At 43.1% G+C, this 26,585-nt stretch overlaps 7 protein-coding genes across 7 annotated transcripts; 3 read left to right on the top strand and 4 right to left on the bottom strand.

Moving 5' to 3' along the window:
• Positions 1 to 1,472: 1,472 nt before the first annotated feature.
• Positions 1,473 to 2,270, bottom strand: PG986_001178 (uncharacterized protein; the record flags this gene model as incomplete). The annotated part of the gene is made up of 1 exon (XM_066837400.1): positions 1,473 to 2,270. The coding sequence occupies one exon, from the start codon at positions 2,268 to 2,270 to the stop codon at positions 1,473 to 1,475; it is 798 nt and encodes a 265-aa protein (XP_066706293.1).
• Positions 2,271 to 6,641: 4,371 nt separating this feature from the next.
• Positions 6,642 to 7,010, top strand: PG986_001177 (uncharacterized protein; the record flags this gene model as incomplete). The annotated part of the gene is made up of 1 exon (XM_066837399.1): positions 6,642 to 7,010. The coding sequence occupies one exon, from the start codon at positions 6,642 to 6,644 to the stop codon at positions 7,008 to 7,010; it is 369 nt and encodes a 122-aa protein (XP_066706292.1).
• Positions 7,011 to 7,893: 883 nt separating this feature from the next.
• On the bottom strand, positions 7,894 to 8,997 carry PG986_001176 (D-threonine aldolase; the record flags this gene model as incomplete). The annotated part of the gene is made up of 1 exon (XM_066837398.1): positions 7,894 to 8,997. The coding sequence occupies one exon, from the start codon at positions 8,995 to 8,997 to the stop codon at positions 7,894 to 7,896; it is 1,104 nt and encodes a 367-aa protein (XP_066706291.1).
• Positions 8,998 to 9,626: 629 nt separating this feature from the next.
• Positions 9,627 to 10,358, bottom strand: PG986_001175 (uncharacterized protein; the record flags this gene model as incomplete). Its single annotated transcript, XM_066837397.1, has 1 exon — positions 9,627 to 10,358. One exon carries the CDS (start codon positions 10,356 to 10,358, stop codon positions 9,627 to 9,629), a length of 732 nt encoding a protein of 243 aa, XP_066706290.1.
• Positions 10,359 to 10,828: 470 nt separating this feature from the next.
• On the bottom strand, positions 10,829 to 12,432 carry PG986_001174 (MFS transporter; the record flags this gene model as incomplete). The annotated part of the gene is made up of 3 exons (XM_066837396.1): positions 10,829 to 12,084; positions 12,122 to 12,208; positions 12,264 to 12,432. 3 exons carry the CDS (start codon positions 12,430 to 12,432, stop codon positions 10,829 to 10,831), a joined length of 1,512 nt encoding a protein of 503 aa, XP_066706289.1.
• Positions 12,433 to 13,299: 867 nt separating this feature from the next.
• PG986_001173 (alpha/beta hydrolase fold-domain-containing protein) lies at positions 13,300 to 14,380 on the top strand (the record flags this gene model as incomplete). Its single annotated transcript, XM_066837395.1, has 2 exons — positions 13,300 to 13,703; positions 13,768 to 14,380. The coding sequence occupies 2 exons, from the start codon at positions 13,300 to 13,302 to the stop codon at positions 14,378 to 14,380; spliced, it is 1,017 nt and encodes a 338-aa protein (XP_066706288.1).
• Positions 14,381 to 14,738: 358 nt separating this feature from the next.
• PG986_001172 (uncharacterized protein) lies at positions 14,739 to 15,807 on the top strand (the record flags this gene model as incomplete). Its single annotated transcript, XM_066837394.1, has 2 exons — positions 14,739 to 15,277; positions 15,366 to 15,807. The coding sequence occupies 2 exons, from the start codon at positions 14,739 to 14,741 to the stop codon at positions 15,805 to 15,807; spliced, it is 981 nt and encodes a 326-aa protein (XP_066706287.1).
• Positions 15,808 to 26,585: the final 10,778 nt, after the last annotated feature.

Raw genomic sequence — 26,585 nt, 5'->3', positions numbered from 1 at the left:
CTAGACCGCCTGCGTAATACGTGCTTCTTTAGTTATATTAGTGATAGTAAAAAGAGGAAAAAAAGAGGAAGAAATTAATCTACTTTAATTAGGAAACGAGTGAGATTTAACCCCTTTATATATTATTATTATTGCTCAGGGGCTCTAGAATCATCTGAAATCAGGAGGGGTCAATCAGAGGGGGGGCAGCCAGTAGGGGTTGCATCTTAATACAGACACCGCAAATGCGTTGCTCTGTACCAAGAAGACAGATGATGAGACCTTATATACTACTCCTGATAGTTTCAGCCAAGCTCTGGGATCGTAATTGTTAAACTCGTGAACTAAACACCGACTTTGTGTCCCAAGTCTTGCCGTAGTTGGAACTCATATCACCAAGTTCCATCTCCCCTTCATGCTACCAACTCCCTTTACCCTTCCTTGCCCTCAACATTGGCTTGTACTACTCCCCCACTTTGTCCCCACCCCCTCCTGCCCCTCCAGAGTTCTTCTTCGTCGTGGAACAGCGTAGGCTACTGAGTATCATGAGCCATTTGGCCGGCAGGGACCGCCAGTATTGAAGCAAGTCATAATGGATCTCCCATTACGGGAGGATGGACTGCCAGCGCGCAGGCGACTTGAGCTCCATCCCGAACGGGTGCAAATGCTGCAAGGGCGAGTAAGGCCGAGCCACCCGGAGCCGGCTATCTGGGACGGAGAAGGGACACAAGGACGGGGTCGGGCGAGGGGGTCCTGATGCAATTTGTGGATTTTGGCGGTTGGTGGTTGGCGGGCTGGTTGGTTGGGAAGGGCGAACAGGACCCGTTTGCAGTTAACGGACGACATTACATTCTAATGCGACGCCAGCCCTAAATACAAAAGTCGATGCCGGCCAATGTCGAAAGCCTATCGTTTTCAATCGGTCCTGTTCAATGGCGGCCTTCCTCCAAACACCCATTTTGGTCTTGGACAATCGAGGCCCCCTGTGGCGATGGGATCGTCGGCTGTCAAGTTGTGCCCTTGTCAGTTCATCCTGTCTCTCGCATGCCAGTGCTGGTGGTCTGTTTGTCTGTGTAGCGCCGACCTCCACTGAACCGATCAACTGTAGGGGCCAAAGCGGGGCGCACTGGGGTGCACTGGAGCACTAAACCAACCGACAGATGCGCTGGAGCACGGAACAATACTGGATTACAGAACTTGCATCTACCCTTTGGACATTCCATCTTGACAGCCATCTCGAGCATAACAGGTTTGATGCAATCTCTAGATGGTGTAGGAGCCTGGCTAGCCTTCTCAAGGCACGACGACATCAAACACCAATACAAGCACTGGCACAGGCGAATAATTCAAGTGGTAAAAGTATGATGAAGTCAATTAGGGTCATTAGGAGCTATGAGTACAGCCGTGTTCTTCCACCAAGATCCTTCCAGGCCGTCGGTTTCGTTTCCTCCAAACCCCCGTGCCTTCGAAAACATCTGATTCGGCCATGCCGTCTAGGTGCAAGAGACATAAGAGCGATGCCAAACGCGGCCCGTCAGGAAGCACCGGCTCCCTTTGCTGCTGCAAGTGGTGCCCTGCTCGCACTCCTTGTTTGTTGGTACACCCTTGATCTTGATGTGACACTTGCCATTCTGACCATTGCACTTGCCCTCCCGCAGCTTGTGCATAGACTCGGTATCTTCCTCTTGCTCCTCAAGCAAGGTCACGCCATCAAGATTGCCGTCCATGTAGAGTGCCTGAGTGGAATCCGTCTCCTGGTCTGGGTTCAACGCTAGCTGCAAGGTCCCATTGGCTTTGATTTCGACGTCTCCATCCTTCTTGGTGTTGTCGATTGGAAGGGCATAGGCAGGAACCGTCGGTACGGCGTTGGCCTGCAATCCAGAGGTGGGACTGGGAGTGGGAGAGGGATCGCTGGGAATCTCGACGTTCGCCAGCAATTGAGCTCCGATTTCGCCCACGCGGGCACTGAAGAGAGGTATGGGCCCAATAGTCTGATGTGGCGAGTCAAAGGGAGCGGCAGGTTCGGCCGTCATGGGGTTCAGTGTCGTGGTGACTGTGGTAGCTGTGGAAGCCACGCAGCGGGAGACTACCCCTGTCGTAGTGACTGATTGTGTGAAGGCAGTGGAGGCCTCGGGATGAGAGGTAGAAGTACTGGATTCGTCGCCGTCCTTGTCGCCCCAGCCAATCGAGGCGGAAATGACGACGTCGTCCTTGTGGTTGTCCGCGGGCAAGGCCAGGCCTGGGCCGGCGAGAGCCAGAGCGGTGATGACAGTGGTCTGGGTGAAGTGCATCGTGACTGGATGGACTGGGGTGATCAAGTGATGGACCGAAGAATGGCTTGGATGGAGAAAACCGGCGAGAGCACTCGAGCCAAAAGAGAAGAATGTGAAGAAGTGAGTGTGACTTGGTCTTGTGTTGGATGGAGCAAAATGATGATGGTGATAATGCTGTGGTGTTGAGAACTGTTTGGGATGGTATGGTATGGAGAAGAAGAGAGAGTGCCGAAGAGTCGGTGGCCAGGAAGGGTATTTATGGCCAACACGTTTGGGAGAGACGCCCAACATGTTGCAACTTGTTGGGATTGACACACAGGCAGCAATGCAAGGAAAACGAGCACCTTCCTTTGCAAACCAGACACGACGCAGGCCATGACACCAAGATCGGGTCACGTTGCGGGTTGGCCAAGTCGAGGAAAGGAAGGAGACACACTCGCCCCCAGGGCCCTTTGCTCCGCGACCCACCATACCATGCATGTAGTCTGAGATGGAGCTGCAAGACTCAGGGCCTAGACACGGCTCCTTCCCATGTAGAAGTCGTTACCTTGTCCGATGCTGTCATTCTCCATTGCTGATCATGCAAGATCTTGTGGTGCATGTGATGGCCACGGGCTGCCCACACCTGGCGAAGAAGGCACCCCCTTTGGTATGCGCAGTATCGACCAGCCTCGAAGCCTAGCAACGTGCCACTTCCACCTGCATCATCAGCTTGCTCACCATCCTGGGCCACTGCTTGTGTTCGATGATTATCAATCAATTCCAAACCCGAACCGAGTTACTAACAGAAACCAGGCCAGGCAAGATCCAGCCATCTGCATACAACCTGAGTACTCGTAGCAAGAACATCTGCCCCTAGGTACTCCTCCACACCGAGGGAAATCACATCAACCGCCCTTCTTACTCCCGTCGAGTACCAGAAGCATCCCGCACCCTCAACAACCCTTCCGCAGCCGCCTCCTTCTCCAACGCAGCAACCAGTTCCTTCTGCCCCCTCGTCCACTCCAACGCCAAATCCCTCACCATCTCGTCATCGCTCCGCAGCCACGTGCCCACCAGCTCCCCAAGGCTACCAGCCAGGCGCCGCTTCTCTGCAGCTGTAGGCTTCGCCTTCTCATCTTTGTCGTCCTTGATGTTGATGACGTGGTTCTTGGCGGCCCGGATCAGATGCATCGCTACTGATACCTGCACCAAGTTGAGTGCAGGCAAGGTGTTGCCGGCGCCCACCGTAGTAGTCGTAGCCGTAGTCGTGGCGCCTGTTGCCAGTTGACCGAGATACACTGCCACGCGTAGCTGCTCTTCGTCGTTGATCATGAATCGATCCAAATTCCCGGCCTCTTCGGCGACTTTATGCCATTGGAGGTGGTTCCCACCCTCGAGCAGCGACCGGAGCGTCTGCCGGAGCGATGTTGCGTACTCGTGGCAAACCTCGTCGATCTCTCGACCGTTCGGGACCCCCTTGAATGGATTCAGCCACAGAGAGAGCGCCGTAGTAGATGGTAGTAACAAGTGCTTTCCTTGCTTCCTGTGCTCCTCTTTCTTGGCTGCGACCTGCTCGACCATCTTCTCCAGAATGACGCGGCCCTTGCAGTTCCACTCCGAGACGCCCGACGCCCGGAGCGCGGCGTTCGGTCCAGACCCCCTGCGACAGGCGGGCGGCCGGTATATATGCGCAATCTCGTGCCAGCCCTCGACGTTGCTCTCGTAGTCCCCGAGCATCGCGGCGCACTGCTCTGCCTGCATGGCCAGAAGTCTTGGTAGTACAGAATCTGTTATTTTCGCGCTGCGCAGGAACTGAACCGTCGCTCGCACGCCGTAGAGGAGGTTGGAGTCGTAGATTTGCAGGAAATGAGCCACGTCCGGCTGCTTTCGCAGCTCGGACTTGGACCGCAGTGCCGCGGTGAACTTGCGTAGCGCCGCCGGGCGATTGTAATACCACACGGTGTACCTGTGAAATTCCTCCAACGTCTCAAAGGGCAAAAGCTTCCAGAACCTCTGCAGGGGTGCTGTCCAAGCCTCCGGGTGGGTTGGGATATTGGGAAGGTCACGAACCGAGACAGGTGCCTCGTACTTGAGCAGAAACACCTCGACCCAACGTCGGTGCTCGGCTGTTGAAGCTTTCCAGAGGGGCCAGACAATGCGTTCAGCATAGGCAGAAATTATCCCATTGGACTTGCTGTCTTGGTGCATGTAGCTTCCAAGCCCGTCCCGCATCAGGATCTCCTTGACCAATACCTCGCTGTCTTCGGAGATCTCGGGCAGCTCCCGATGCTGTAGGGCCGCCTCCCAATCGGTGCCAAATCGCCCGTTGACACTAGCCGCGACAGGGATAACAGTTTCAATGGCGGTCAGAACCTTCATGGCCAACGAGTTGCTCTCACACAATCCGTCATCTCCCGGGCCTAGTTTCGTCAAAACATTACTAAGGCTCTGGAGCGTCGCGATCCGGATGTCGCGGTGCGTGGCGACTTTGAAGAGCTCCGCGAGCACCTCGACGGCCGCCTCGACAGATATGTAGTCAGCGTTGTCCAGGAGCTGGGCCAGATGCTTGACGGTCGTCACCTTGACCAGCGACTTGGGCGGTGCGTGTTTTGCGGGCTCTGCCTCGCCAACCTTGACGAACGACTGCTCTTCGAGCTTTTCACCAATACCCCTAGCCAGACCGAAGAGGATATCTTGGGCGTCCTTGGCCTGCAACTTCTTCAGATAGCCCGAAGACAAGAACTGTCGGTGCCAGGAGCTCGCATCTGGCCGCTCAAGGATGGTCTTGAGTATCAGGTCATGCGCTAGCTCTGGTTTGTCGGAGTCGGCCAGTTTCAGTAGTGCAGTGTAAGAGAGCGACTCCAAGTGGCGGTCCTCTTTCTTGCGATCCTTTCGCTCTCGCCTCTTGATGTCTGTTTCGAGCAGGGTCTTGGCGGCAACGGCAAGCGAGGTAGGTGGAAGACCCCGGATATAGTACTCGATCGAGCGCTTGATGTGTACTAGGAAGTCGGCACCCAGTCCCTCGACCATTTTCATGGTCCTGTTCCACGTGACGGTGAACACATCGGCGTCCGATACGTCCAGGCGTTTCGGGATGTTTTGAAGTTGCCAATATCGGTGGGTGAAGACAGTATCGAACAAGCTCTCCACGGCATTCCAATCTGCATGGGAAAAGGACGGCTCTGCTTTAGCCTCTTTATAGCAGTTGCGGAGCGTGAGGAGGATCCCGTCGGCGATGTCCATTCTTTGCACTAGGTCGTCCAGTGTGCAGCCTGTGGGCAGGTCCTTGGGGATCCCAGACAGTAGCTCGATTCCCTCCCGTGTCATGACAGCGTCCTTGGCGAATATCACCTTGACGGTCAAAGGGTCGCGTACGAATCTCTGCTGCCATGTGATAGTATCCGCATAAAGACTCAGATCTCCAGTAGCAATGGCCAAAGCGGCCGCCCCTTTGGCATATTGTGCTCTGTGGTGTTGATCCCTTGCCGTGGCAGATTTCTGGCGGAGGTTGTCGACACCGACAGCAGTCTTTCTTTGGAACTCGGAGTCTTCGCGATGAAGCATGGTAAGGAGGAGCTCGACGTTGAAATTCCTCTGCTTCACCAAGTCGGCGAGGGAAAGAATCGACGGCCCCGTAGGAGGGTCGTATTGGCGGTAATGTGGGTTGAGGAAGCCTGGCTTGCCATCGGGAGGGTTTAGGAAGCAGTAGTCGGGGTTGGAGTCCAGCAGCCTCCTTAGTAACCCAATGACCTTTTGCGGAACAACTGGGATCAGTTGCTCCAAGAGTTCATACGGCCATTTCTGCTTCGCAATCACGCCGAGTTTCTGCGCGGTGTCGATGTCAACGCCCTTCTCAGGTACGTGCAGACAATAAAGCCGCAGCAACGGCCACTTGAGATCGCCTCGGAGGAGCATCATTCTGTTACGGCAGTCTCGCCCTATGCTCTTAGCCGATCCGTTGTCGAGTCCCCATCGTAGCCCCTTGGCAACCAGCTTCTCGTGTTCCTGGGTAGGCTCCGTCTTCCACAACGCCACGAGCCGGTTCCACAAGAAGCACAGGTTGTGACTGGTTCGGAGCTTTGGTTTGGCTTCGGCCAGGTCCATGGCGAAGACGGCGAGCTCGTTAAGCTTCTCCTTCTTCGCGCCTTTCTTCTCCATTCTGTTGAAGACGGACCTGAGAATCTGCAGTTCGTCCAAATGGTTCTGCCACCACTTGTCCTGGAATGTCCCATCGAGACGGCCGCGCAATAGACGTAGCGAGAACGCCATGGACTCAGACACGTGGCTATCATCGGTCGGCATCGAAGGTTCTCTGGAAACGCATATCTTCAAGAAGCTTTGCATGTTGCCGTCCTCGCGGATGTGGCCACATAACATATCGACCACCTGCTGCTGCATCCAGGCGCCATGCCGGATCTCGATCCGTTTTGGGTTGCAACCCGCGTAGAGCGGGTTTGTCTTGTCTTGCGACCGAAGGAGCTCGCCGAGGAACTCTTGATCGCAGGCGTGGACCATGCGGGCGTAGTTGTGCTGGAGGGGTCGCTTATCTGTGCTCGGGTGGTCGCTCTTGTAGTGCGTCGGCACCAGGGCCCGGAGCAGGTCCGCGACCGCAGCGGCCTGCTCCGGGGGCTTGTTCAGCTTGCGGCCGCCGAAGCTGATGGCGCGGGCCAGCATTTTGACGTCCTCAACGGAGCTGCGCGCGAGGAGGTCCACGATCCCGACCGTGCCGCCCAGGGCCTCCCATATCTCCTCCCAGATGGTCGGGTCGGCCAGTAGGTAGCCCAGCTTCCTGAGCGCTACCCTGCGTATACCTCGAGAGGCTGCTGCCTCCTCGCCAAATAGACAACGCGTCAGAACCTCGACCGACTTTGCCCAGGAAAGGAGGATGGCGAGTAGATATGGGGGTAGGGTTTCTGATTTCACATGACGGAGAAGTTCCTCGCCTATCGTGAGGGTTGAAAGCCCCTGTTGTCTGAGTTCGTTGAAGTAGGGGACAACCTTGTCGTTGTCGACATCCAGCAGACGTGCCGGATCCATGGTCAATTGAGCCGCCATATCGGGGTGTGATGGAAGAACAACTGTGTATAATGTAGCTATCTCAAATACCCTGATGAAGAGGGTGCACTAGCAGTACTTATGTGTCGCATATCATGTCATGCGATCATGATGCTGACAGCCTAGGTGGTGTCAATCTATTTGGGCCTGTTGCCTGGTTTGCCGAGCCCTTGTTGGCACCGGTGAGTCTGCGCCGGCGAGACTAAACGAGACGTTACAGAGGGGCTGTATCCCTTTGGCCTGGTCCTAGAGAGGGGCTTATAGGGCTTAGTCGACCCCGCAGCAGGAGCTGAAAGACCGGGGGATTGGAGGACATGCAAACACCCAGGTATCCCAACAACAGATTGGCCAGATAGAAAATGAGTCGGCGAATACGAGATCGATGGAGAACCTCTCACTTGCGATTGGCAAACAAGGCAAAGAATTGAAATGTATAACTTCGTTCATGATGCCTCCCAATTGCTGCATGGAACTTTTGACCCTGTTGTCGTGGTGTCGAAATGAGATAGCGAGGTAGAAGTAGATGCTTAACACGGACTGCGCCGCTAAATTAGGTGGCCCCCAAGCCCCCTAATAAATTCTGGACTGTGCAACACTGCTAAATCTACTGCACCTTGCCGCGTGAGTCAACAGGCCAAATCTCCTTGACGACCCCGTTCCGGTGAGCGTAATAGAAATCATGCAGATTGATGGTGGGATCGATATGACTAGGAATCATTTCCACCACGTCGCCGACATCCAGATCCGGCGTGCCCTCTTCCCAGACCAGCGACCCTTGCTCGTCGCCCAGCACCCCGTACGCGTACCGCGCGTCCTTGCACTCGGCCAGGCCACTGTCAGTCGTGAGGGACTTAAGGCCGGCGTCGATGGTCACGGCGCGGGGTCCCTGCTTGCTGACGACGGTCGACAGGATGGTCAGGCTGTTGCCGTAGAACCGGCCAACGGCGTTGCGGTAATCAGTATCCATGAAGATGAAGGAGCCCGGCTGTACCTCGTTGACGCCGGGCACGGTGACACAGAACTCGGCTGTGCCCGTCCCGCCCGTCGTGACAACCTGGATGTCGAACCCGGCCTGCCGTAACGCATCGGCCGTCTCTGTCAGCGTCTTCATTGACGCGAGGCACTGCTGCTCACGGTCCGCGCGGTCGTGCAGGTGCTGCAGGTGTCCCTCGTACCCCTGGACACCGATGATCTTCAGATGTTTCAGGCCGCCAATGTGCCGCGCCAGCGCGAGCGCCGGTTCTCCCGCGGCCACACCAGTACGGTGCAGGCCGACGTCGAGGTCGACCAGCACACAGATGGGCTCCTCGATGCCCGACGCCGCCAGCGCGTCGTTGATGGCCGTGGCGCCCACCGCGCTGTCAATAACGATGCGGATCTTCCGGTGCTTCTGGTACAGGGCCACCAGCCGCTTCACCTTGACGGGCCCGATGATCTCGCAGGTGATGAGCAGGTCGTCGAAGCCAGCCTCGGCGATGACTTCGGCCTCGCTCAGCTTCGCGACGCAGCCGCCCTTGGCGCCCGCGGCGGCGAGCTTCTGGGCCAGGACGGCGCTCTTGGTGGTCTTGAGATGCGGGCGGATGTTGACGCCTGTCGGTAGCAGCTTGTCCATGAGCTTCTTGATGTTGGCCTCCATGAGGTCGAGATCGACAATCATGGATGGTGTATCCAGGTCTGAGACCTTGTCGCCCACTTGCGGGTTATACATTTTGACAGAGTGAGTGCGCTTTCGGTTAGGAGCGAGTTGGAACTGTATGCCTGAATGCTCGTAGGATGCAGTCTTGATGTAATGTTCTGCTGCAACGTCAATGAGCCTGCAGCATTTGTTCGAGTACTAGCCAACAGGTCGTCCTCCTACGACCGCATCGCATCACGGGCCGAAACTTGATGTGCAATTAGTCAATTGTCGCTGTAATCGCCTCAATCTCAGCTCCGATGGCCTCCGAAAGCCTCCGAAGGCGCAAGTGCACAAGTGGGGGAGATATTTTGAAGATACCAAGCAGCCAAGGTCGGCATATGCCATGATCCCCCGATAGCCCGATAGCCCGATACCCCTCCGCATCCATCCCCACACTTGTCGGATATATTGCGACACTATCGGATTACCCGATAAGGCATACCTTAGGATCTCACGGGGCGTACGCAGTGGCACCATTTGCATCACGACACATCACAATAGCTTCGTACCAATGCTGAAAGGACCCTCCTCCCTGCGCCTGTTGTAAATGGTCAGCATAGTACGTGTTCTCAACTCGCAATGTCGACTTCCATCTTTTCCAAAAATTGCCCCATCTCGACTGTTCTGTTACTATCGTCACTTCTATCTTGGGTATCGAGCTACAAGTCCTCCACGACTGGTTTGATGTCGAGATTGAACATGCGAAGAAGGACGAGGTTGGTTCCTCTCTCTTGGTTGACATCGCCAGTGTATCCCACAAATCCATCTCCCACGCGACGGAAGGCCACAGGCGTCTGCGAATGGTTGGTCACCCGGTCAGGTGGGAAGGCCATAGACTCGATGCGTGACTCGCCGGTGGGGAGATACCAGCAGTTCTCTCGAGCGACATTGTCCAAGTGGACTGCCTTCTGGCTGTACTCGGGCCACAGCAAGCTCTGCCCCCTGATGTCGCCGTCGCTGTCCGGGGCGGTGCTGGTGCCGAGGGCCGAAGTGTTCAGCTGGAAGGTGGTGCGGTGGTAATTGCCCATCGTCCAGGGAAGGTTCCAGCTCTCCTTCCAGAGACGATCCATATCGTCAGCACGGATGTTGCTGGCGAAGCTGAAGCTGAAGACGACCGTGCCGCCGGACTGGACAAAAGCGGTGAGTCGTCCAAGTATCTCGCGATTGCTCGGGGCTACGATGCCTGGGTCTGTGACTAGGATGCCGTCCGGTTTGTTCTGGTCCAGGTATTTCAGGGCGCCGCCGAGGGTTTTGGCGCGTTTGAGAACGGCCTTTTCCAGGAGGATGTCAATGCCCTCTCCAAAGGCCTGTGGATCGTCCAACATGCTGGCCATCCATTTATCTCCCAGGCAAAGAAGCAGAATGGTGGGTTTCTTGTTCGAACTCGGCATGATGAAAGAATCCCGGTTTGTTCTAACTTGCTTAATGATCGTTTCGGTAGTTAGCTGTGTCCTGCTCGAGAGCCACCATGCAACCTAAGCTTGAATACTAGGCACAAACGGGTGTTCTCAAGGACCTCATCGGAAAGGCGGTACCATCTTGCAATATTTGAATACCCACCATGAATATGTTTGCCTGTATGGCCCAATTTGCCTGCATGAGGAAGGCGGTGTAGCCAGTTGAGCCGTGTGTGTACATCCGCGATATAAATTTCCTGGCCCGGAGCATGCCACCTGTAGATCGCGTAGAAACCAGAAAGGGCCGCATATTTACCATAACTGAGCTTTTTGTCAGTATCAAGAATTTCTGTAATATATCTTGATCATCCAAGTACTAACACAAGGGGACAGTTATGGCGGAAAAGACTTGTATTCTTAGCAGGTCTCAGCAACCTAACCTTCACAGGCAGGAGATGTCTATTTTATAAGAACCACCTGAATTCCGGAACACTTGGGCCGTCGCGTAGCTTATGTGTAGGTACATCCCGGGCCGTGGTCTTGACTCCAGCCTTCCTGTTGCGCCTGCGATTGTCAAAGATCATATATGTTCCCAGTAGCCCAGCAAGCGTAGCTCCTGTAGCACCAAACACTGCGGTGGTGATCAGCGCCGTCTCGTACTTCGGCTTCTCCTTAGAGAGGAATATGTTGCTCGAGACGAGCCCCATGACGTTGGCCAGGGGTACTCCCACCGAGGTCAGCACGACGCGGCGGCCTTCGTGGGCGATGTTGTTGTTGTACCAGGTCGAGAGCAGGACGGAGGGTGCGCTCGTACCCCAGACCATCATGAAGGTGGCGAAGTAGGCCACCTGGATCTGCGCCTGCACGTCGGTGATGGCCGCGTAGATGATGAAGCCGATGAAGGTCAAGGTGAAGCTGAGCATGATGAACGGGAATCGTATCCGAAGAAAGTCGGAGCTGAAAGCCAAGATAAGAAGCATCACTGCACCTCCTACATTAGGAGCCACCGTGTATAAATTGGTCTTCACTGTACTATAGCCAAGCCGTTGGATGATCTGGGGCATGAATAGGGCAACCGACTGGATAGGCACGCCGAGACAGATCTCGATCATGAGAAAGCAGTAGGTCGTGGGGTACTTGAAAATCTTGATCGAGTCCTTGAAGTTGAACTTCTCCGAGACGATTGAGGATGAGTCGACGACCATTCGGTGGTATGCCAGTGCCTTTTCTTCAGCCCCGAGAAACCGAGCTGAAGCTGCATCGCGCGGCAGATACCAAAGTGCGAACACGGAAAACAGCACAGAGGCAGCTCCCTCGATGATGAAAAGGTATCGCCATGATTCGAGGTGCGATTTGATATGAAACACGCCGAAGGCAAGCAAGCCACTGAAGGCATTGGCGATGTTGGAAGCTGCGTAAAAGAGGGCCAGTCGCCTGGCAAGCTCCCCACGGCGATAGAAAGTCGTGAGGTAGTAGATCACCAACGGGAAGAACCCGCTCTCGGCCACTCCGAGGAAGAACCGCAGCGCAAATATGCCGCCAAAATCGGTGGCTGCGGCCGAGCACAGAGTCATGGTCCCAAAGGTGAACATGAGGATTGGCAGCACGCGGGCGGGGCCGAAGCGCTTCCCGATCATGGCCACAGGCGGGGCGAAGACGACATATGGCACGAAGAAGATGGAAACAAGGAGATTGTATCGTTCCTCGGGAAAGCCAAGGTCTGAGATCGAGGTTAGCTACCGAATTGAAAGAATCACTTGGGTCGAAGACGAAATCGCTACCGTTACTCAGGCCATTCGTTTGCGCATTGCCGATGTTGCCTTTATCAAGTGCATTGAAAAGATCTGGCGAGAGAAGTGATCAGTGACGTTCGAAATTGATGGTTCAGCCACTACTAACACATAATGGCGAGGACCGGCATGAGCCGGACGTCGAACTTGCGACAGAGCTGCCGTTCGGCGATGTGGTCGACAACGCGAGCCGATTCAGCTGGCGGCTCATTGCTGATGGCGGGCCCTACGTCGACTTCATCCTCGACCAGTTGCTTGCCGGGTAAAGGAGAAGCCATCTTGTTGCACGTATCCCCAGACATATTGAAAACGAAAATTGCTGAAAGTGATCCAATTCATTCTAAAAGGTCGCAGATGGAAATATTAGAGGGGTCCCAATATGTAAGATCCGTATGGGGAACCCTGTCGCGAGTCCAGGGAGCAAACAGCAGCAGAGAGCGGCAGGCAGCGGCATGCTCATGTGCCGCCTCCTGTATGTATGTCGCGCGACCCCTGCCAACAAATGACGGCTTCGTTGCATCCTGGAAGCTTGCCACGAATACTACGTATCATCCGTCTTACCGTATCTCACTTAGTCGAATGTGAGCATCTCGTTTCTTCGTCGGCATTGGCCGGTATTGGGAGTTGGTGATCTGCATCTGCCCTCCTACCCCGGTATATCTCAGTGCGTGTCCACTGCACACAGCACCCACAATTAGTGGACGCTGCCTGCGAACTTTGCGGGGTAATCGACGCTGTACTGGTACGACTGATAAGGCTCGCCTATCAGCCTCTTATCTGAATTGACGAACTCACTGCAGACGGCTGGTGCCATACGGAGTACAGGGGGCTTCTCCGAGTGGGCGCACTCCCGACAAATGCCATTCTCCAGCTATCATGTCTGACTCCACTGCTCATGAAGATGGAGACTGGATGGAAAGAGGCATACAACTGGTTATGGCATTTCTGCCACCCTGGCCCATCCCAGGCCGACTGTCGGAGCTCCTAAGTCGGCCTTGGTGCCGGTTTAGCGCGCACTGAAACAAGTGTCAACGAGACACAGGCGATCTGAGCGTAGGACAAAACGGACACCGTCACCCCTACTCCAACCGCGTCCGAGCCAAGCAACCCCAAGCCTCAACATCAACTCGATAGCTGCTGCAATCATGACAGAGAAGACTCAACCGCCCTACCCTCTTCACGAGTCGGTTCTCGGCCGCATTGACGCCGAGTATGCCGACTTTTACAACAAGCACATCGTCGACAAGCAGCAGGTCCATCTGCAGCCGATAGAGGCATCCCGCGCGAGTGGCATTCTCATTCCCGGCGCCGGGCCGCTGCACCCTGTAGGCAGCACTGTAGATCATTCTATTCCTAGAAAGGAGAGCGAAGGACCAGATGTCAGAGTACGGTGCTTCACTCCAGAGGGGGAGAAACCCGAAGCGGGCTGGCCCGTCTGCATCTACTTCCACGGAGGAGGCTGGGTCCTGGGCACCATCGACACGGAGAATGTCATTGCATCCAACCTCTGTGCCCGTGCCAAATGCGTAGTAGTGTCGGTGGATTACAGGTGAGAAACCTCCGGTTGCAGTCTTTCGCGGAAGATATGACAGACATCTGACACTTTTCCAAAGGCTTGCCCCGGAGAACCCCTTTCCCGCTGCGGTCCATGACTGTTGGGAGGCCGTTCTTTGGGCTCTGGGTGACGGCAAGACGACTCTCGACCTGGATACAACGAGGATGGGTACAGGCGGCTCTTCTGCCGGCGCCAACCTCGCTGCAATCATGTGCCAAAGGGCTGCGGATCGAGGCGGCCCCAAGTTCTCTATTATGCTGCTCTCTGTGCCGGTTATGGACAACACGGCCGACGAGACAAATAACGAGTCCTGGAAGCTAAACCAGTTCAGCCCGGCTCTCCCGGCCAAGAAGATGCTCTGGTATCGATATCACTTTCTCCCCAACAAGGAAGACTGGAAGCATCCCGAGGCGAGTCCTCTCTTCTGGGAGGGCGACTGGTCGAAGCTGCCGCCGGCGTGTTTCGTGCTGGGCGAGCTCGATGTGCTCCGGTCCGAGGGCGAGCAGTTTGGCAAGAAAATGGAAGAGGCTGGGGTGAAAGCAGATATCAACATCATGAAGGGACAGCCTCACCCTTTTATCGCCATGGACGCTGTTTTGGAAGCCGGATCCCGCTCAATTACGTTGTTCTGCGATGCTCTTCGCAACGCTCTTTATGGAAGCACAGCATGAAATTGGGGTTGGCAGCTTTGAAACCTGCTTACCGCGCTCGCTCTCCAGCCACACTGGGGTAATGTCGTTCCGGATGGAGGATGATGGGATGGCAGGAATTTGACTTGACAAGTGACAGACCACTAGTACGAGCCCCATTCAATCGGACCAGAGCCTAGCTTAATGACGGTTATGGTTGGCTCTGGCATCGAATTGCTATTCTAAAAAAGGAAAAGCCCGAAAACTGAATCACTACACTCCACACAGACCGGATGGTTCGCCCAGCTAGGCATGTCATATCGATTGGTTCACACGATACCCGCAATCCTAAACAAATAGCACCCTGCCGACCTTCGGCACCGACAACAAGGGCCTCATCATGGTCGTGGGCGGCGAGATCGCGGGCCCAAGCGATTATGACGCCAAGAATGACGCGCTCATGTCCCTCAGCAACATCACCTTCTGGGACATGGGGACCGAGACGTGGCACTCGCAGCTGGCCACGGGCGACATCCCGTCGCCGCGGAGCCGCGCCTGCGTCGTGGCGGCGGCGGCACCCGGCGGCAGGTCGTACGAGCTCTTTATGTACGGCGGGTACGACGCGGCGGCCAACAAGTCCATGACCGACGTCTACGTCCTTTCGATCCCGGGCTTCGTCTGGTTCAAGACCGACATCGACATCGGCGCCCCGCGTGTCGGCCAAGCCTGTGCCCTCATGGGCAAGAACAGTCGCCAGATGGCCGTCGTGGGCGGCGCCAACAGCGACTTGCAGTACTACCCCATGTTCCGGGACCCCGACCCCTGGACTAACGGCATCAATGTCCTGGACCTGTCCGAGTTGCGGTGGAGATCGCAGTACGACCCTGCTGCACCCGCGTATGAGCCGCCGGCCATGGTCAAGGACTGGTACAACGCTGGGTATGTATTCAACTCCTCCGATATGGGAATTCGGCCAAAAAGTCTAGTTCGGACACTGTTTTGGGAGTTTGCTAACTCTTTGTGACAGAAACCAAGATAAGGTCGGCTGGATCTCGCAAGACGTGATGAACCTGTTCAAGAGCGATAACAGCACATCCGAGCCAGAGACGCTACAATCGACATCACACACGGGAGCCATAGTAGGCGGGGTGGTAGGCGGCGTCGTAGCCGTCGCCCTGGCCGCTCTGGTCTTCTTCCTGGTCCGACGTCGCCGTTCCAAGAAGCAGTGGGAGGTGGCGCAGCAACAGGAGCCGACCGCCGCTCCCGAGTACACCCCCGCGGCGACAACTCCGGCGGGAGCCGGTGCCAACGACTACAAGTACCAGCCGTACGCGGCCAGCTCGCCGGGACTCTACGAGGCCAGTTCGCCGGGGATCTACGAGGCCCCGCCGTCCGAACCACCCACGGAGCTCCAGGGACAAAGCTATGAGCCGGCTGCTACGATTACTAGTTCTCAAGGACAGACTTAACAGCAACAAGAGGCGACGACAACGGGGCCGCCAATTCCTCACAGCAGCTAGCAGCATGGGAGACAATCGCATTTCTATGAGATGCCTTAGGATAGGGATTTGAGCTTTTACTGTATTATACTATATAATTACGTACTTACACATATAAAATATACGAATATACACTTATATTATATCTATTTAAGAGACCTTTACTATACTTCTTTTAAATACTCTCTAACTACTTAAAATTAATATTTACACATATAAAGATAAAGAGAGAGAGAGTGTATATAAGGGAGCGGTAAAATGTAACCCTTTTTAGCTAACCCCCCCCTCACTAACCCCTTTAAAATAAATATAAAAATTAATAATAACATTAATAGATAAGTTAATTAAGTAATACATACTGCATTTTAAGGTCTATTTCGGCTCGTGCGCATTATAATAGAGTTACCCTCACTACTAGCTCGATTTGCATTAATTTTCACCACTTCACCGGCGCCCCTTTTCGGCCTTTTCCTTAGCCTTTCTTTTTTTAACGTCCTTTTAAACCTCCCTAATGTTTACTATATAAACAAAGCCCTTATTAGGGTCCTTATCGACCTTTCTTTTTTCTAAGCCCTTGTTTTTTTTAAATCTACCTTTAAACCGGCTTTTTCCTACTTTAACCGGCCGATTTAAGCCGTTAAATTATTAATACTCTTGCCGAGCTTTTTTTTATAGTAACCTTTTAATTAAATTACCGGTGGTGACCTCTATATTAAGCATCGTAGCCCTTAAATTTTTAACCTGCCGGCTGTTTTTCGGCGTTTTAATCTTTTTAGCCTTCGGTTTAACCGGTTAGCGCGCATCCTTAGCGGTAATAGCTTCATTAATAGTTCGCATTATATTAAAGCGCCGGAGTTTATTATTTATTAGCTTTTTAATATTAAAGGGGTAAATGTTAATTATTACTTATTTATTAGCGATAACTTTAGGGGTAAAGGTTACTTTATATGCTTTAACTTACGCTCGAAAGAAATCCCTTTTCTTAATATAGCTATTATTAATAATAGCGTATACTAAATCGAGCTCCTTTTAAAACCTTTTTTTTAAGACTTTAAAACAGTTAATATTTAAGGGTTAAAATATATAAAAACTGTATAATAATAAATAAAGGAGTTATACCTTAACCTTTAACGCCGCTAGTATAAAATCATTGTCGATATAATTTCTATATCCATTAAAAATTAAAAGCCTCTATTAATTAAGGTTATTAGGCTTCGTTAAGGGATTAAAAATCTTTTTAGTTATTTTAAAGCTATAAGATTAAAAATCTATTCTTTTAATAACGCTTTAAAAGCCTAGTTTTTATACTCGCAATTAACCTTGTCCTCCTTTTAAAGGAACTATTATTATTAGACTAATTAGCTTTTAAATATAATTAAAAGCGGTAAAATATTACTAATAATATTAATACATTTTAAAATAGTTACCCACTCGCGATTAACCGAGTCGTTCCGCATTAAACTTTAATAGGCGGCAAGTCCGATTACTATAGTACCCTCTTTTATCGTTATCGTAATTCCTATTTTATCGGCGTTAAATTTAAATCGAGGGGGTATATTATTAATAATAATAATATTAAACTGATTAAAAAACCCTTACATAGCCCCATTTAATATATATATAAAACGCCGGAAATTTATCGCTTTAACACGTATAATTTTAAAGGCCGGATAACGTTTTAAAAAACGGTGCATTTATCGTTTACCGATAAAGTAATCGACCCCTTTTATAAAAAGGATACGCTAAGTATATATACGAAATAGCCGGTGCGTTAGTACGTAGTTTAGGCTAGCCTAGAAAAAGGTTTATTTAATTAAAAAAGTTTCTTTAATAGGGGTAAATAATTATAAAGCTTTATATTTCTTTTTTTACTAGGGTTCTCCTTAATTCGGTTACGAAAGGTGCCCTTATTAACGTTGTGGTTTTTAGCCGCACGGTTAATGTTTCCGCCGGCCAGCACGGCCTGGACCGCTTGCGTAATACGTGTTTTTTTAGTTATATTAATAGTGGTAAAAAGAGGAAAAAAAGAGGAAGAGATTAATTTATTTTAATTAAGAGACGAGTGAGATTTAGCCCCTTTATATACTATTGTTATTGCTTAGGGGCTTTAAAATTATTTGAAATTAGGAGGGGTCAGTAAGGGGGGTTAACTAGAGGGGGTTACATCTTAAAGAGAGAAAGGAAAATAGTTTTACGAGTTTATTACTTATATTTAAGCTTATAAAGTTATAGAGTATTAAGCTCTCTTAAAAAACACCGGGAATAATAACTAAATAAAATATAACCCTTATCGGCTAACCCCCCTCCCCCTTTCGTTAACCCTTTAAGTAAATATTACTTAAAAATTAAATAATAAATTAAATAAATTAAATTTATACTCTACGCTAGTAATATTTTATTAAACGTATATAAATATAAAAACTATATTTTTTAGCTATTTTATTTAATTAAATATTTAAAGGTATATTATTATAATAAAAAGTTTACTATTTAAATATATTTTTTATTATATCTTTTTATTACAGTCACGTAGCTAAGCCTTACTAAGGTTAATGCACGTGGTTTAATTAATCGGTGTTATTAAAGCTCCACTTTAACCTTATATATTACTATTTTACCTTTCGCACCGTATTAAAACTAACCTTCCTTTCTTCTTTCCTTTCTTTTTTCTCTAGCTTAATATATTTTAATTTCACTTAACTAGCTAATTTCGTATATACTACCGATGGCGCTATGTGACTATTACGTAATATTTTTATATTTTAATATTTACCATTTATTTTATCGTTATAAAAAAAACTGATTACGTTAATAAAATCTATCGATTTTATCTTTAAATAAAATTTTCTTTAATATACTTTTCTTAGTAAACTTTAAATAAAAAATTATTTTTCTATTATAATTATTTAAATATTATATTAATCACGCTATTAAATCTTAATAAAACGAGGCTATAAGTAAGTCTTAAAATAAATAGAATTTACGATAAAGAAGAAAAGGAAAAAAAAATCGAGCTAGGGTTAATACGATAGGTCGGTTTTAATAATAAAGTGGTAGGGTTAATATAAAGTCTCTATATTAATTAACGTATAAGCTAACGCATTATATTACTACCCCCCTCGTAAAAAGATAGCGCCTCGACGGCTTTAAAGGGGATTTAAACGAAGGTACTTTTTATAAATAATCTCGGGTTTTTATTTAATTACTCGATTATAAAGCCTTTTCGAAATAATTTTATCCTCCTCCTTTTATTTCTCTTAATTTTTTCCACTATAATCTATTTAACCCTTCGTCTCGTTAATTAACGGATTTTTTTAATATTAATAACTCGTCGTTTAAATAATCCTTATTAAAGCGGTTCTCTTTAATTATAATTTTTCTATTACGTTAATTAAATCGAGGAGCTAGCTTTATCCGGATTCTAGCGATAGAAATCCTTTAATTTATTTAATATATTCTTAAAATTAAAAGCCGGATATTAAATATCATTTTCCTTTTAATTAACCTAATTCGATTTATATTATAACTTATAATAATAAATTTAAGATACTTTAATTCTAAATATTTTATATCCTAAGCTTTTAAATTTATTAAGGTTTATAATCTTATTAATTAAGCTCTTCGAAGCCTATTTAAGTAACGGGTTATTAAAGCTTTTAAAGAATCGATTAATATAATATATCCTATTCTTCTATAAATTAAAAGCGTTTAATATATAAATATAACTATCGCGAGATAAGATATAAAAGGATTATTAAATATAAAAGAAAGTTAACTTATTACTAAGTTAATTTATTTTTAAACTAGCGATCCTTTTAATATAAACTCGGTCGCTTACGTCGAAATCTAATTTTTTTTAATACTTATTTATTTATTCCCTTATTTTTTCTTAAGAGGCTAAGATTACCCGCTGCGTAGTTTTAATATACTTTTTAATAATTTATACGTTTTATTAAACTTAGGCTCGATTTAACTTTTCGTTAAAAGGAAGTCTCTTTAAATCTTAGATTCTTTTTTTTAATCGAAATAACTTTAAAGTTTAAAACTTTATTTTACCTCGAAAAGGGATATCCTTTTAAGGGAGTTATACGGGATAATAGTTTAAACGTAATTTAAAACGAGTAATATATTAACTTAATTATTCTAATAATAAGTTAAAAATAATCGTAGCTATTAATTTATATATTTATTTATAATTTCCACTTAACTAGTTATATTATAATATACCGTAAAAATAAACGTTTATTTAATGCCTAGTATTTAATAAATCTCATTTATAAAAGAGGCTATAAATTAAATATTTTTATCGTTAACTATAGTTTATAATAATCTAAATATTTAAAACGGCCCTTAATAATAAAACTAAATAACCTTTTTTACGTCTACGTTTTTATTATAAAGGGAAGTTTAATTATACTTTATTAAACGATCGATAACTATTATTACTATATCGTAGCCCGTTTCTTTATTTAAAGGGTTTATAGCCTTAAAGTTTACTATTATATCCTATTATAATTAATTAAATATTAAGAATAGTTAAAGCTTTCTTAGTATTTTTATATATAAAATCTTAATTAACTTATATATATAATTAATAACGAACACGTTATAATTATTCGCTAATCTTAGCTATTAATAACCTTAAAAAATTAACTTCCTAGTTTTATTTATTCCTAAATAAGTAATCGTTATTTAATAATAAACGTTTTTAATAACTTTTATTTGAAAGTTATTCTTTAATAAAACTATTAGCTTTCCTTTATAAAATAATAATCTATTAATTAATATAAAATCTTTATAACTTATACACGCTTTTTTACGTAAAACTTGAAGGTTTTTTAATTATTAATTAATATAAAGAAAAGTATTTAAAAAGAACATCCCCGATAAATCGAAGGGCAGGATATTATCCTTTAATAATATAATTTTAATACTTTTAATAACTTTAAGGCTAGAATTTAATAATATATTAAAGCGTTTAAAAATAACTTAATATCCTTCGCTTTTTTTCTTAACTTTAAAAGTTTTTAATTCCTCCGCCTTTCGAGATAATATATCCGCGATAATATTATTTTTCCCGGGCTAATAAATAATAATAAAGTTATACTAAGCTAATATTTTAATTTAACGGATTTATTAAGAGTTAAAATACTATTTAATATTAAAATATTTAAGCGTATAATAATTAATAATAATAATAAACGGCTTAAAGCATCGGAAACTAATTAACTCTACGTATTAATACTATAAACCTTAAATTATAATAAATAACTCTTTATTATAAATAAAATAATTAAACTTTAAACCTTAAAGGGACTCTAAGAAATACTTAATTAAATACCATTCCCTATTATCCTATTTCTAAGAAAGGACGTTAGCGATAATAAAATTAAAAGAATTAATCTTAAGCTTTATCTCCTTTTTATAATTAAAATATATAAGGATTAATACTCGTAGCAAGGCATCCTTTAATTTATCGAAAGTAATTTACTACTTAAATCCTTAAACCTATAATTAATCGGTTTTCGTTAATATTATTAATAGTTTAATAATTTTATAATAATCCTTAATAAACTTATAATAAAAATTATAAAATCTAAAGAATAATTATATTACCTTTATATTTATTAATAAAATTTAATTTTTTACCGCGGAAATCTTATTAAGGTTTACGGTAACGCTATCGGTTTTAATAATAAAGCCGAGGTATTTAATTTTTATTATATTAAACTCGCACTTCTTAAAATCGGCTTAAAGGCTAGCTTTTAATAGTTTCTAAAAAACCTTTCTTATATACTCCTTATATTAAAAAGGGTCTTTAAAATAAATAAACATATTACCGATATAAATATAATAAAAGTCGTTAAAATATTCCTTTAATAAATTATTAATAAACCTTTAAAAAATAAATAGTCTATTAATTTACTCGAACGAGAGGACTTTATATTTATATACTCTATAACGGGTTTAAAAAATTATTAAATCTTTATTTTCTTCCTTTAAACGGATTTTATAAAAGGCTTATCGGATATTAGTTTTAATATAAATTTTAGCCTTAATTATCTTATCGAGGGTTTTTTAATTAATAATAATAAATATCGATCCTTTCGCGTAATAAGATTTAATTTCCTAAAATTTACGTAAAAGTAAAACCCGCCGTCGCTTTTAAAGGCTATAAATATAGGGGCCGCTTAAAGGGTATCGCTTAATATAATAAAGCCCTTTTAAAGGTTTTCCGAGATATATTTTCGGGCTGTAATAAATTCCTTAAAAGATATTTTATAAAGTAAACTATAACCTAAATCGTTCGGTTTTATACTATCTATTAATTTAATCTTATAATTTATCGATCCGCGGTATTTAATTAATTTATTAGACTATACTTTATTAAATATATAATAAAAGTCTTTATATACTGTAAGTATTATCTCTTTTACCTTTTAACGTAATTCGTCCTCATTCTTAAATAAAAAGTTATTTTAAAAGATTTCCCTTTTTAAATAAACTTATTAATTTAATAAAGGGTTACTTTATAGATTTAATATAAGTTATCTCTTTTTACACTCTAATAAAAGTTTAAAGTGTTTAAAATTACTATATTAAATACCTTTTAACGGTACTAATTAATTATATTATAAGCGAGGCGATAAAGATTACGCTTATCCTTTTAATCGTAATAAAGCGTACGTTTTAATATCTATTTATAATTATCGCTTAACTATTTTAATTATTATAATTTATCGTTAAAATTATATTATATTTTAATTAATCCTTTATTTAATTGATAAATTATATACGGAAAGAGTTTTAAAATTGTTTCCTTTATAATTAAAGAGTTAAAAATATTAAGTAATTATATACCTTCCCCCTTTATAAAGCGAGCGCTTAATTAAAAGAATCGACCGTTTTATTCTTATTTATCTTTTTAATTTAAACTTTTAAAGCTTAATTTTAAGCATTTGCATTTTTCTAATAACTCGAATATTTTAATAATACGCCTACCTTATTTAATAATATATTTATATCCTTAATAAAGTTTTAATCGTTAAGATAATTAAAATAGAGTAATATAGTGCGTTAGTTTATACGCTGGTTAATATAGAGACCTTATACTAGCCTTACTACTTTATTATTAAAACCGACCTACCGTATCGGCCCTAGCTCGATTTTCTCTTCCTTTTTTTCTGTCGTAAATTCTATTTATTTTAAAATTTATTTATAGCCCCGTTTTATTAAAACTTAATAGCGTAACTATTTACGACCGCTTTTTTTATCGTTTAATAATATAATATTTTATTTATTTATTCGAATTAATTAATATTACTTTTACCGTTACACGATAAAGAAATAAACCTTAATTAATCGACGTTAAAAACCTTTAGCGCTTAACGATTTATTTTAAAATAAATACACTATAACGCGTAATATAAACGACCGTACCTTTTAAACCGAAACTAAACGATATATATAATTTAATTAAAATATTTTCGTAAAGCCCGTTAATAAACTTAAAAATTCAATAAAAAATTAACTCGCTTTTCTCGCCGTTCCTTTAACCGATATAGCTTATTAATTAACCCGGAAACCGAGTTAACGTAAACTATTTAAAATAACCCTAATAACGTAAAAAACGAATAAAGCTTTTATACCTTTATCGATTTCGAATAATTATAAAAAAAAGCTTAATCTTTACGATACGACACTATTATTAATTACTTAAATAGCGAAAATTTATAAGCTCGATTAAACGCTCTATTTAACCGATATATACGCGATAATAATAAAGCTACTTTCTTTTTTACTTCGTAAATTAAAATTAAAAAAGCTAAATAGTTTTTTAAAAATAAACTCGTAATTAATAATAAATTTAAAAACATATATAATAACCCGAATAAATTATTCTAAGAAATACGCCTCGCTTTCTTATTAAGTTACGCTCGTACGGTATAAATATTTAACCTTTATATTAAAGCTCGTCGAGTAAATTTTAATTAAATATAACTATTATTTAAATTAAATATTTAGCCTTTCTCTTTTCGTTTAATTATTATAATTTTTATAAAGACGAAAACTTAATAAAAAAATAGCTTAAAATTAATAAGTTAAATAACAAACTTAACTCGTTAAAGTTTACTTTAAAAAAATTAATTAAAGCTTATAACGAGGCTATTATTACTTAAGAGTTCACGGAGGCGACCGTAAATAATTTAATTACTAACTTTATAAAAGTTAATATCGAATTAACGAATCGATTAAAATAGTTATATAACGCTTAAACCGTTATTACCCGATTAATTATAAATAAATGTAATAATATTCCCTTTATTACGATTAGCGACGAAAATATCTATTATAAGAAAAATTATAAAATAAAAGTCGATAACTTTTATAACGATAAAAATAAAAACAAGGTTTTTTTAAGGTTTAATTTTATTAAATTAAAAATATACGAACTAAAAACACCGATTACTTTATTTTTAATAACTAAATATTCAACGTTATTCGTAACTATATAAAAAAAAGCCGCCCGTAAACTAATACTTTTTTTTCGGAACTATTACCTTAATTATATTATTATTATCGATAAACTTTTCGATTATTTATAAAAACGCTATTTCGATTATACCTTTTTACGAAAAAACTAAAAAAAGTATAACTAATTAAAAATAATTTCCTTTGCCGGATATTAAAAATTCCTATTTAACTTCGTTTAATTAACCGAAAAAAAAGAACTTCCCCGTGTTTTTTAAAAATAAAAAGCTTTTATAATAAACTTATACTTCGCGTTATAATTATTACCGTTACGATATATTTCGACGAAACCGTTAATTTTAATATTTACGCTAAACATTATAAATAAATAATTTAAAATTTTATAAACGCGAACGAAAAAAAAAAGCGGTTTAATAAACCTACTTTTTCGTTAAACACTAAAAATAATTCTAGTAATAAAAATAATAAAACCGGCGGTTTTAAAACCGCTATCTTTACGAAGTTTACTTTATTAATAAGTAACTCCTCGATTAAAACTTACCCTCCTCTTACTACCGTTAAAAAACTTTAAAAGCTAATAAAAAAAGGACGCTGTTTTAATTATTATTAAACTAATTACCGAAAAACTAATTATCGTTTAAAATAATATAATACCGAAAAACGTAAACCTATCGATATTAACGAAATTTATCGAAAATATAAAAGATTTTCGCTTAATTTTCCTTTTAATAATCGTAAACTTAATTAAGCCCTCGCCGAACCGAAAAAATTGAAAAATTAATCCTAAAAAATAAAGATTCCTTTTTAAAATAAATATTAATTACTATTAAAAATAACTTAATAACGATACTATTTAATTTTTCATAAAAATTAATTAAAAGATTTTTTTAACCTTTAAATATATTATAAATAATAATAAATTATCGTTATTTATTACCGTAATGCTCGCCGATACGGGAATAACTAGTTATTTATTTATAAGCGTAAATTTCGTTAATAAAATAATTAAATAACTAAGCGTAAAATAAATAACCGTTTTTTAGCCTTACAAAATTAAAAGTTTTAACGATAAACTTTTTTAATTTTTCAACGTAATAATATTCGTTAATTTACGAATTTATTACCGGAGTACCGGGCTAGTTCTTTTCGTAATAATTAATATAAAATATAACTTTATTATCGGGCGAAAATAATTCGAAAACCACAACGTTATTATCCGTTCGAAAACTCGTTATTTCGATTATTTCGATAATTAAAACCCCACCGAAAATACGAATATATTAATAAACGGGGTAAACGTATTATTAAAATATTCGAATTATTAAAAAACTACGGATACTCGGAACCGGGCTTTAAAAGCCTAAATTAAAAAAGAATAAACGGGAATAAAACGGCCGATTTTTTTAATTAAGAGCCCGCTTTATAAAAAAAAGCGCGCGGTTACTTAATACTCTTAGCTCCCCAGCTACGAATTTTTTTTAAAAATCTTTCCGCGTACGACTTACCGATTAAATAAAGAATTAATTAAAATATAGCGTAATTTTAATAATAAATTACGGTAACTTAAATAATTAAGCGATAATCGTAAATAAACGCCGAAACGTACGCCTTATTACGATTAAAAAAACGAGCGCGGCTTTTATTACTTCGCTCGTAACGTAATTAATTAATATTATTAAAAAGTACTCGATATAGTAATTTTAAATACTTTAAGTTTTATTAAAGTATAAAAAAAAACAATTCGTATTAAGTTTATAAAATAATTTTCTACTAAATTAATAAGTTTATTTAAAAAAGAAAAACTTTTCGGGATAACACCTTATTCGAGGATAAGAACGAATTGCGCCGGAAGGTAAAAAAAAACAATATTTAAAGTATATAAGGATTTTTATTATATATTTAATAAAATATAATTTAATAAATTAATTAAATATCGCGGATCGATAAACTATAAAATTAAACTAATAAACGGCACGAAACCGAATAATTTAAGCTATAGTTTACTTTATAAAATATTTTTCGAAAAGCTTACCGCGAATCGAAAATATATTTCGAAAAACCTTTAAAAAAGCTTTATTATATCGAGCGACGCTTTTTAAACAGCCTTTATATTTATAGCTTTTAAAAACGACGACGAGCTTTGCTTTTATATAAACTTTAAAAAACTAAATACTATTACGCGAAAGGATCGATATTTATTATTATTAATCGAAAAAACCCTCGATAAAATAACTAAGGCTAAAATTTATACTAAA

The sequence above is a fragment of the Apiospora aurea genome, assembly GCF_038362705.1.
Source record: "Apiospora aurea strain CBS 24483 chromosome Unknown utg000001l_segment0_segment0, whole genome shotgun sequence".
NCBI lineage: Eukaryota > Fungi > Ascomycota > Sordariomycetes > Amphisphaeriales > Apiosporaceae > Apiospora > Apiospora aurea.
This window is presented reverse-complemented; position numbering and strand designations above follow the sequence as displayed.